This window comes from Neolamprologus brichardi, chromosome 2, assembly GCF_056152115.1.
Source record: "Neolamprologus brichardi isolate AB-2024 chromosome 2, ASM5615211v1, whole genome shotgun sequence".
NCBI lineage: Eukaryota > Metazoa > Chordata > Actinopteri > Cichliformes > Cichlidae > Neolamprologus > Neolamprologus brichardi.
Window position 1 is genome coordinate 5,260,425 of NC_142105.1, and position 11,720 is coordinate 5,272,144.

Sequence of the window (11,720 nt, forward strand, 5' to 3'; positions counted from 1 at the left end):
TTTAATGGAACAGATACTGTCATGGTCACTGTGCTTCTGCCTTGTTTGACCCCCATGTCATCAGCCAAAATAAAGGCTCGCTTTTCATTTGAACTCAGTTTCGTGTCTTCGCCTGTGTCTGAGTCCTCCACACACTCTCCACTCGGTCTGCCACTGCGGATTGTGACAAGATACAACGGAAAGAAATTACCCTTTTTTTAACATGAATAACATGACCTATTTTTTCAAATTAGACTGAGAGACCCAAGTATACTCTGCAATATTAAATATTTCCCCATTTTACATGTCAGATTTACATTTAAATGTTAATCCTCAAACTCCTTGAACATTTCTTGGTTTAGATAAGATGTTTAAAAGTTTTGAAATTCAAATGTAAAACTGAGCTGTTTTATTTTTGTTTTGGGCCCAGTGGCGCCAGTGTCCGGCAGCCTCGCCTCTGTCAGTGCGCCCCAGGGCAGCTGTGACTACAATGTAGCTTGCCATTGCCTGTGTGTGAATGGGTGAATGACTGAATGTAGTGTAAAGCGCTTTGGGGTCCTTAGGGACTGAGTAAAGCGCTATACAAATGCAGGCCACTTACCACTTTGTTTCATTAAAACTGGAAACAATAAAAAGTTCAGAATCTATAAATATGCATCACTGTTGTATGCTCCATCACGCCTGTGACCCTAAACTGCAGTTAACAGGATGGATGGATGGATGGGTATCCCTTACATGTTCTTTAATAATACGCAACATTTAAAGTGTATGTCGATTTCTTCAAAACTGGCTTCTAACTAGCTGTGATATCATAAATCATTCTCCCCTCAAGTAAAATTTAACTCAGAAGAACCTTCCTCTTTGAGCAGAAGAACAAGAAATCAGCATTCTAGTTTAAAACACTGAACATACATTATTCTGTTTCTCTTTCATAAGGTTTGCCTTGAGTTCTCTAGTTAATGTGTCAGTTTTGTTTCCCTTGAACAGAACAGAGCTATTTTTTTCCTATTCAAAGTCTTAATGCTAAGTTAAAACGAGCCCAGCCGCTACTCCTTTTCCTCAAGAGTTTCAGCAAGAATGCTAATGGGTATATTTCTGCACCATTTCAAACTGATCATATCATTCATTTCCTTTTCATAACAGTTTAGACCGCATGAAAGACTGATGCCTATAGTATCCCTGGTTCCTCTTAATATGCATGGATTTCCGAGGTTGAGTGGCTGCTGTCAGCATGTCATCATTAATCTCCTTCTTACAGATTCAATCCAATTTTTTTTTTTAACTTGTCTTTTTTTTCAGAGCACTGCAGTGTTTATTTGGTGTTAAAATAAGTCCAACTGACATTGTGCTCACATTTCTTAATTAATCTAAAGTAATGAAACTAAATTTTCTGAAGCAAAGCAGCCCAAATACATCGTTATAGCTATATGTTCAGCCAAATACTCCAGAAATATCAGGATGTAATCTTATACCATCTTTAAATCTTTAAAGTAATTTGTAAATCAGCTGCTTTTTCTTCGCAGGTGCAGATGGGTTGATGGGCATCTACCTCTTCATGATCGGTGCATATGACCTAAAGTTTCGAGGCGAGTACAACCGGCACGCCCAGGCGTGGATGGATAGCAGCCAGTGTCAGGTCATTGGCTCTTTGGCCATGCTGTCCACTGAAGTATCTGTCCTGCTCCTCACATATCTAACGCTGGAGAAATACATCTGCATAGTCTACCCTTTCCAGTACTTGACTCCTGGCTGGCGACGAACTGTCACCATCCTTCTTGGGATATGGGTGTTTGGTTTTATTATTGCCTTCCTCCCATTAGTTTGCAAGGGGCTGTTTCGCAACTTTTACGGGACCAATGGTGTCTGCTTTCCACTGCACTCTGAACAACCAGAGACTCTATGGGCTCACGTTTACTCCGTCGTTATTTTCCTGGGTGAGGATTTGTTCTTGAAACAGTGCTTTGAAGATTTTTGTTCATGTTTTCACTTGTTTTTTTTGTTTTTACTTCTTCCAAAGGTAACTGTAAAAGTACAGGTTCTGTATTTAGTATATGTGTTTTATATGTGGGGGGTTTTGCATTTATTTATTTGCTCTGGATGCAAAGATTTATTATACATGTACATTCAAGTACTGCAAATTTAAACTTGTTTGTATGAAATCTTTCCATAGGTCTTAACCTGGTGGCATTCCTCATCATTGTCCTCTCCTATGCAAGTATGTTTTATAACATCCAGAGAACAGGCACTCAGACCACTAAATATAGCAACCACATCAAAAAGGAGGTGACTATTGCCAAAAGATTCTTCTCTATCGTCATTACTGACTCCCTCTGCTGGATCCCCATTTTCATCCTCAAGATCCTCTCGCTGCTGCAGGTGGAGATTCCCGGTACAGTAAAAGAATGACAAGCATTAAACAAACACTTCGATGAAAATGAGCATTTTGAGTAAAATACTGCCTAATTAGCCTCACAGTTTGCCTCTACAACATTTTTGGCCTCTTAACTCAGCTGTGTCTGCTGCAACTCACTAAAAGAAGCAGATGATTTGATGAATGCAGGCAGGTCTTTATAAGGGTTCAGCAGAATGTAGCTGCTAGACTTTTAACTAATACCACATGGATACGATGATGGATGTGACTGTGTATAGATTTTATTATTTTTAATGATTTTTTAATTTTTATATCCTACTGATTTACTGATTTTTGCTTTAAGATTATTAATGACAGGCTTCATTTTATTATTCATTTGATTTTTTTTAGTGACATCATCATTGACCAGGTCATTAGCAGTTTGTAATCACACATCTTTGGCAAAAGAAAGTGATAATGTGTTGCTGATTTGTTTGTGATGAAGTTACTGTTTTATGGGGGGAGAAGTGGGTTAAGAATACATTTAAATGCCACGTGATGTGTTTTAGATGAATTTTGAAATTGATTACAGTGAATCAGAGCTGGCTACAGATACATTCTCTTCCAAAGCATCAGGTTGTAAAGTCCTGCCTTTAAAGGTCAAACGGAGCAAAGTGCTCCCAATATGGATTCATTCTGTGTTCTCTTAAAGAGTTTCCCATAAGTTTTACTACTGCATGAGAATGCCATTATGCATTAGATTATGCATGATGACAATTTATTTTGAGGTTAAGGATAGTATTTGCATATCATTTTTAATTTGTGATGTCAGTAGTTGTTAAATGTAACAATCTAGACAGACTAAGTAATTAACACTGTAATTGTATTTCTTTCTCTGTTCTCTGACAGGTACCATCAGCTCCTGGGTAGTCATATTTATTCTCCCCATCAACAGCGCACTTAACCCCATCCTTTACACACTAACAACACGGCCTTTCAAAGAGACTATTGTGCAGGTGTGGGCTAACTACAGGCAGAGGAAGCCCCTCCTAAGCAGACAACCAGCTCATCATCCATCGCTCACTTGGCAGGAAATGTGGCCCCTGCAGGAAAACAGCCCTAGTGTCAGCGTGGGGCAGGAATTTGAAGCAAATGGCATAAAGCCCAAGCTCACGCCTGTGGAAAATACTAATGAGGGGTACAATGACATTAAAGCATCAACCAGAAAGCAGGAAACACAACATACAGTGCTGTCAGTATGTTCTAAGACTGAAACACCACCACATACACACATTCACACAGACACACAAACAAATTAACTTATGTAACTGTCTAATGGTAGAGGTACATGTACATGTTTGTATTGTCAACAAAACCTCACCTCAGTCAACTCAGTTTCATTCAAGTTCATTCATCTCAGCAGTTCATATTTACCCTCAGTTTAGTCACTTGTTAGTGCCTACATTCTTTGCATTTTATTTGCAGTATTATTATTTTTTGTCTTTTTTTTCCCCAAAATGTAACAGTGCATGTGTGCATGACCGGCAACGGTAACAGCCATCACAGCAGATAGGGGGACCTATTTCATAAAATACTTTCTTAAATTAAGAAAACATGCTCCCTTTGAATCCTGTTAAAGCCAGGCAAGTAAAATCTGGAGAACCGAATCTGTTATCAGTGACAAAAGGCTAATAATGATAATAACAATGGATTAATATGCAAACTGAATGATTCCCATCAATGACCTGACTGAGCCTCTATTAAATGGGTGAGACACATTGAATATTCCATAGGATTAAAAAAGAGTATAAACATTTAGGACATTAATAGAGAGGGCAATGAAGGGCCTCATAATTATGACCTAGTGGCAGAGGCTGGAAAAACAAGGGGATGATTGGTACAGTTAGACAGATGTAAATCTTAGATAATGGTATTTGATAAGGTAAATTGACTGATTCTTATATAGCACTTTTCTATTCTCCCAGAGTACTCAAAGCACTCTATACAACATGACACATTCAACCAATCTACAAGCACTTTCTCTAAACTGAGTGCTTTCTAACACTCTTGTGCTTTTCACACTCCGACATCGGAGAGCAACTTGGGCAATTGATACTTGGCATGCAGACTGGAGGAGCCAGGGATTGAACCACCAACCTTCCGATCAGTAGACAACCTGCTCTACCCACTGAGCTACAGCCACCTTTGACTTTATTTTTATTATGTAATTTAATTTAATTGTGTGACATATTTGTAACATCCCAAACAAGGGTAGTTGAGAGAATCAGGCAATGCACAGCATGACATTAAGGAAAAGAATGGGCTTGGGATTTCAGCCACTCAGGGCCATTGAGATCCAATTGTTTGACTAGGATGGCTTTTTTTTTTTTTTTTTAATATGTAGGTGAGTATCTACTGAAACAGTGTGCATTTGACAGAAAAAACTTTACTTGCTCTGTTTTACTTTCCTCACTGTTGCTCAGCAGTGATTTTTATTGTCAGGAACTCCACAACAAAAGAGACTGTTAAGACAAAAAAAAAAAAAAACAGTATTGCACAACTATTAGAATACAAGGCTTGCTATACCTCATTTCCATTGGTACACTAATTGACATTTATAAACAAATAACTGTCACCAGCTTACCTGTATACACTTATTTGTCATCTCTATGGCTACAACAGCTCTCTGCCATTCAGAAAAAAATATGCCCAGCTGGTAATTATTAAAACTTTAATTATTTACAAACTTTAGCTTCTGGAAAGTTGAAAAGAACAGAGATATTTTAACACATTGGTTAACAATATGATCGTGTCCTTGGAGTAATAAAAGCTTATAGCACTTTTCTTTCCCTAAAGCAAATTATTTTTTTATTGGGGGGGTGAAAAGATAAGGAACTATACATACAGTATAGTACAGTATATGTCTGTCACATAATGTCCACACTGCTTGATGCTGCTGCGCTTAGAATTGCAGTTGGTCACATTTATTACATTGCTTACTTTCTGCCTCATTCAAGATTTATCTTGGTTAAGACCCATTGGCATGCCACACATTTCTAAAGTGTAGCTAGCTCGTCGTTATTATGTGTCTCAATACCTTTTCCCTTCAGGTCTAAGGTGTCAGTGACAACTAAGAAAGATACTGCATACTCCACAAGTTTTTTCAGAGATGAATCCACCTTTGAGCCATCTCTTGTGATGAGGATCTGTTGGACTGCAAATAAATGAGATGAAAATAAACCTGCATCCTTGTTTTGCTCAGATGAAACAGGAGATGAGTATTCCAAGCATATTCACTGAGTGTTGCAGTCCTTTTGTTATTTTCTTTATTTAACCTTTCAGGTTTGCATTAACAGTCAGAAAGCTGGAAATGAGATTGATCAGGTCAAAATAAGATGAAATAGAGACAAAAACAACTCACTAAACGTCTACTTTCTGATATAAAGAAGCACGTATCTGTGCTGCAGTTATGCCATTTTAAACCTACAAGCAAAATAAAACCCTGGACTGCTTGGTTTTGTTTGGGGTTATTTGTATTGACATCATTACAGTTACATCATGGGTTGGAGGCTGCCAATGTTTCTTGGTCAAGACTCCAGTTTATTGGTACATCACTCAGAGTGAGAAATGGGTTATGTACAGACATTGATGTGTTCAGAGGACAATACTGGTGTCCACCCTAAACCTAAATAAACAGAAAACATTTCACTGACATCACAAACTGAATTCACATGTTCCAAAATAACTGCCCCCAGTAAGTCCTGGACTTTTCAGGATGGCTGACACATGGCAACACTTGCTGCTGATTAGGAATCTTAGCTCACAGTGGCTCAAGATAGAGAAATGTGACAACAATAAGCTACTTTTACTGGAGTGCTTGTTTAGTTTGTTTAGTTTTTTATGCTTCCTTGCACCCCTGGAAACCTTGTGGAGCATAACTGTATGTTGTTAACTATGGATAATCCCTTTAAGGCGAAGCAGAGCCTTCATGCTAATCCCAGTGTAGAAAACGTGGATGCAATCCCACCAAGGCTGCATCTGGAAGTATTTGCAAGATAGCTCACAATGAACAGGAACAAATGGAGCTACAGACCTAAAATAATTATTTGCACTTTCCTTTAGACAAAAACTGCATATTTATTTAAACAGAGGCCACCGCAGTGAATCATCTGCCTCCTATTACACTGTCCTCTGTCACACCAACCTTCTGCATTCCTCATCCAGTACATCCATGAAACTCCTCTGTGGAGTGGACTTCCTCTTTTGTTCCTCCCTAGTAGCTTCATACTTCATACTGTTCAACATATTCACTATTTCTACTCTGCCTTGCCTCTCTATCTTGGTCTCCAAAACTCTTATCTTGACCTGTCCCTTCAATATACTCATTTCTAACCCTGTCCATCCAAAATTAAAGACTTTGCATCTTTAACTCTGAAACTCTAGCTCAACCTCTTATTTTTTGTTAGTACATCACAGCAGTTCCACAGGGAGGCTATAAGCCTGTGCGCTCCTAGGGTTTCATCAGAAATAGCATCAATTGTGCAGGTTGAGAAATGTTCTACTGCTGCTTGTTTCATGTGTGAAATCAAAATGACTCGTGCTGTAAAGTAGCTGAAGGTGTCTGTCCCTCTTAAAAAGGTATTTTACAACAATAAAAATTCAAAATCAAAAGCAATAATCTCTATTGTCTCTAGCACATTCTGTGTTAACTCTTATGACTATTTCTGGAAGAAAAACATCTATCTCATGAAATCTACATAATTTTGACATGATTTGCCGGGGAGACAGCCTAAGAGTGAGGTGCGGGAGCACAATTCTGCGAAGCTGTGATGTGGACGCTGGCACCAAGGCTGAGAATACTAATATTGTGATTCTCCAGCACCACTGCCAAATTGCCTTTTTTTTTTCTTAATCAAACATCGTCACATCATATTGTTAGCAAGTTAGCATGTTGACATGATGCATTTAAGACAAAAAGCACCACTGTGCCTAAATAAAGCCTAACAGAGGCGTTAACGTTGCTGTGGTGTTGGCATGTGAGCATGCATTTTCAAGTGTGCAACTTAAAACTTGCAATAGATCTGTGATTTGAACTTGTGCATATTTCCTGCTAAAGATGATTGCTCGAGGGCGGTCCAAGTGCAGCAACAAATATTTTCTTTGCGTCTAGGAGCCATTATATATATCTCTAGATCGGCTGCTAATCATTTTCTTTCCTGTAGCTTGGGCAGACTGGCATGCTTAAAGCTCTTCTTAAAATAACCGCACAGCTCCCCTTACGCAGAATTTAAAACTAGCTAGAGATGTCTGCGCAAGTTCCCTTTAGTGTTGCAAATTGTAATCAAGTATTTTTGTTGACTGCATTCTGAAAATGTCAATTCCAGCCATTTCAAAGCATTCTATTTAATAAATAATACAATTGGCTATTGTTTATTCATTGCAGTCTACAAGAAGCTTTATTGTTTCATGGGTAGTGTATGAATGTTTGTGTGTTTAGTTATAGCTATTACATGTTTACTGTAGCCAGTGGTTTCCTGCAAAATTTACTGAGTATACTGTGGCAGCTGACTGTAATGCAAATGCTGTAATAACATTGTCATATAGTTTTATAAATACGTGTTTGATACATTTCTTACTGTAAAATTTGCCATTTTGTTGATAATAATGTACCACCCAAAACTTTGGTATCATGATGACCACAAGTTGCATTCATTCTTTTGTCAATTGCAAATGCCAGGTTCAGTGCTCTTTAGGGGAAATGTTCATGTTTCGTATTGTATTGTAATAAAAATGTCCTCCAGTTTTCAAGAGTGATACGTTATAGTTCATTTTGTGTTTTGCTGTTTGTTTGGGGGATTTTGTTTTGTCCTTGTGTGTTTTCTCTGTCACATAAAATAATTTTGGGAAAATATTGAATGTAATATACTGTATTATATAGTTTCTTTGCAGTATATTCAACAAAGAATGTATTTAATTTGTATATTTATGAATGGGAGGTTTTGTGAGCAGGATGCAGCCTCACAGGGAGTAGTGGTAAGTCATCTTTTCTGCATCTTGTCTAGAAACCCCAGCTGGTCTGGGAGTTTGAACTTTGAACCATCTCCACAAACCCTACATCATTTTTTTTACACTGTGATCTATAAATATATTTGTACAGTGATGAATATGATACAATGAGTGATACAGTCATAGATTCTTCTGTGCGTACTTTGTTCAGTGCAGTGCGGAATCTTGTAAAACTGACTTATTTGGCCTAAGTAAACCTATGACTGTATGGTATAAACATAATCATAACAATTACTTGTGGATACATTGTATAGGCCAATTTCTATTTACATTGCACAATGACTGTGTCTTACAATAAAATTAGTTATGAAGTTGCCTTTGTGGTTTCATTTTTCTTAAATTAGGTCTAAAATTGGACCTAATTTAACACTGGACTGGACTACTGTAATTCATTATTCTCAGGATGTCCTAAAAACTCGCTGAAAAGCCTTCAGTTAATCCAAAATGCTGCAGCAAGAGTCCTGACAGGGACTAGAAAGAGAGAGCATATTTCTCCTGTTTTGGCTTCCCTTCATTGGCTTCCTGTTAAATCCAGAATTGAATTCAAAATCCTGCTCCTCACATACAAGGTCTTAAATAATCAGGCCCCATCTTATCTTAATGACCTATCACCCTATTAGAGCACTTCGCTCTCACACTGCAGGCTTACTTGTTGTTCCTAGAGTATTTAAAAGTAGAATGGGAGGGAGAGCCTTCAGTTTTCAGGCCCCTCTTCTGTGGAACCAGCTTCCAGTTTGGATTCGGGAGACAGACACTATCTCTACTTTTAAGATTAGGCTTAAAACTTTCCTTTTTGCTAAAGCATATAGTTAGGGCTGGACCAGGTGACCCTGAATCCTCCCTTAGTTATGCTGCAATAGACGTAGGCTGCCGGGGATTCCCATGATGCATTGAGTTTTTCCTTTCCAGTCACCTTTCTCACTCAGTATGTCTTAATAGACCTCTCTGCATTGAATCATATCTGTTATTAACCTCTGTCTCTCTTCCACAGCATGTTTTTTATCCTGTCTTCCTTCTCTCACCCCAACCGGTCGCAGCAGATGGCCCCGCCCCTCCCTGAGCCTGGTTCTACCAGAGGTTTCTTCCTGTTAAAAGGGAGTTTTTCCTTCCCACTGTCGCCAAAGTGCTTGCTCATAGGGGGTCATATGATTGTTGGGTTTTTCTCTGTACCTATGAAGCTTGAGGCGACTTGTGTTGTGATTTGGCGCTATATAAATAAAATTGAATTGAATTGAATTGAAAATTTGCTGATTTGTTTAGTTATAGGCTGTTTGGTTTAGAAGTGTTATTTTTATTATCATAGAACACGTTTGGGTTTTAAGACTGGGGGGGAAAGAATTATGAGTAAATGTGCAGACTGGCCTAAACAACTATAATTAAGACCTCAACTGGAGTTACAAGTTGAAAAAAAAATCTGTGAAAATGGAACCAATTAAAGCGTGGCGTATTCAAACCTAGTGGTTACACAACAATAAAAAAGAGATTAGATTAAACATGGAATTAGATTAGCACAAGTTTCAACAGGCCCATAAAGTTTTTTTTCTGTTTGGCAAATCAATTGATGTCCTTTTTTTGGTTAAGGAGATATAACGTCTACAAATGTACTGAGTGTGCTGAGAAGATGGAAAGAATACTTTGAGGCACTGAAAAATGAAGAAAATTAGAAAAAGAAGAAGCCAGCTGGAGGACAGTTAATGAATCAGGAAGCGCAGAGGATTTGTAAGGAGAGGGATAAAGCTGATGATACGAAGATATGGGAAAAGCTAGGTTAAGAGGAGAGATGATGATGATCAGTGAGTAGCAGTATGACTTCATGCTAAGAAAAAGTGCTACAGATGTGATGTTTGCTCTGAGAATTGACATGGAAATTATGCAGGTCTGTTTCATTGTGTCTTTGTGGATCTAGAGAAAGCATGTAATAGGTTGCCAAGAGAAGAACTGTGATACTGCGGAGAGGAAGTTGGAGTAGCAAAAAAGTATGTGAGTGGGATTGGGATTATATCATGGATCTGCTCTGAGCGCCTTTTTTTTATTGCAGTGGTGATGGGAGACTTTGACAGATGACAACAGGCAAGAGCTTCCATGGAGTATGATGTTCAAACAGAGAGCAAGTAAAGGAGAGCATGGAGAGGTGGAGGTCTCTCTGGAGAGAAGATGAACGAAAGTTTAATGCAAGACGTGTTAATGAGAGGCAGACAGGTGTAACAGTGATGATCCAAGGAGTTGAGATAGTGAAGGTAGATGAGTTTAAATACGAGTTGAGTTTAAATATCGGTTCAACGATCCAAAGCCACAGACAGCACACAGGAGAGAGAACAAAAAGAGTAAAGAAGCTGTGCATCTGTTGAATGAGATCTTAATGTTTGTTGTACTCATAACGCAAATTCATTTGTATTTTAGGAGCAATGAGGATAGGAAGTGCTCACTAAGAAAAGTTGTAGCATGTTTTTCTAACCATTTCTAACCATTGTTTTAAGGTGTAAAACTGCATATCTCAGACGAATATAATTTGAGCTAGCCATAAAACTTTTAAACCTCAAAATGTTGATTATAGCACTACAATTTCACTACAATTTAATTAAATACATTTAAATAAAATAAATTAGAGTCACAAATTGGAGTGACAAACTCATTTAGTTCAAGATGAAAATATTAAAAAAAAAAAAAATTTTTAAAGAATATATGTGAGTTTTTAAGAAACCCAATAACAATAAGGAAAGCTACTGAATAAAAATGAAGAGAAATGAAGAGATTCATCTTCTAGGAGCGAAAAAAAACAAAAAAAAAAACAAGGCAAAGTTGAGTGAAACAACTAATGACCAAATAATATTAAATAACTAAATATGCTTGTCTTATTTATTTTGTTTACTTTGGAATTTAGCATTAGTTAGCTTAGCAGCAAAGCAGCATAGTGTGTCCCACTCTGTTGGTTGTGATGTGATGGGATCAAGTGCAATACATATATATTTTTTTAGTTAGCGTCAGATTATTTATAACATAATGGTGAGGAATGCTGGTTGGAGGGCTCCAACAGACTCTAGAATAGCCACTACACGAATATATCAACAATAGGCATAACAACTCTGTGATATGCAGTACATTGGTATACATAGGGGTTGTTTTTATTCCCAAAACATAAAGGTGTAGATACACATCATTCCTGACAGTGGACCATGTATTCTCAGACCAACTGCATCACTGTGGTATCTCATGAGTTCTACAATGCCATCAGCAGGTGTTCTTTGGGTTTTGCTAACCAGGCTGTCAAAAGGTATCCACAAACTATCTGTTGACTCATTTGCTTTGGCTCCTCCTGCTGATGACT

At 37.9% G+C, this 11,720-nt stretch overlaps 1 protein-coding gene across 1 annotated transcript in view; it reads left to right on the top strand.

Annotated features, from left to right (window-relative positions):
• Positions 1-3,757, top strand: part of rxfp1 (relaxin family peptide receptor 1) — a 76,330-nt gene extending 72,573 nt beyond the window's left edge. The window contains exons 16-18 of the mRNA XM_087852394.1: positions 1,503-1,913; positions 2,150-2,368; positions 3,239-3,757. Of these exons, the coding sequence (XP_087708520.1) occupies positions 1,503-1,913; positions 2,150-2,368; positions 3,239-3,648 (1,040 nt within the window). The 3' untranslated portion in view covers positions 3,649-3,757. The remainder of the gene's footprint in view (positions 1-1,502; positions 1,914-2,149; positions 2,369-3,238) is intronic.
• Positions 3,758-11,720: the final 7,963 nt, after the last annotated feature.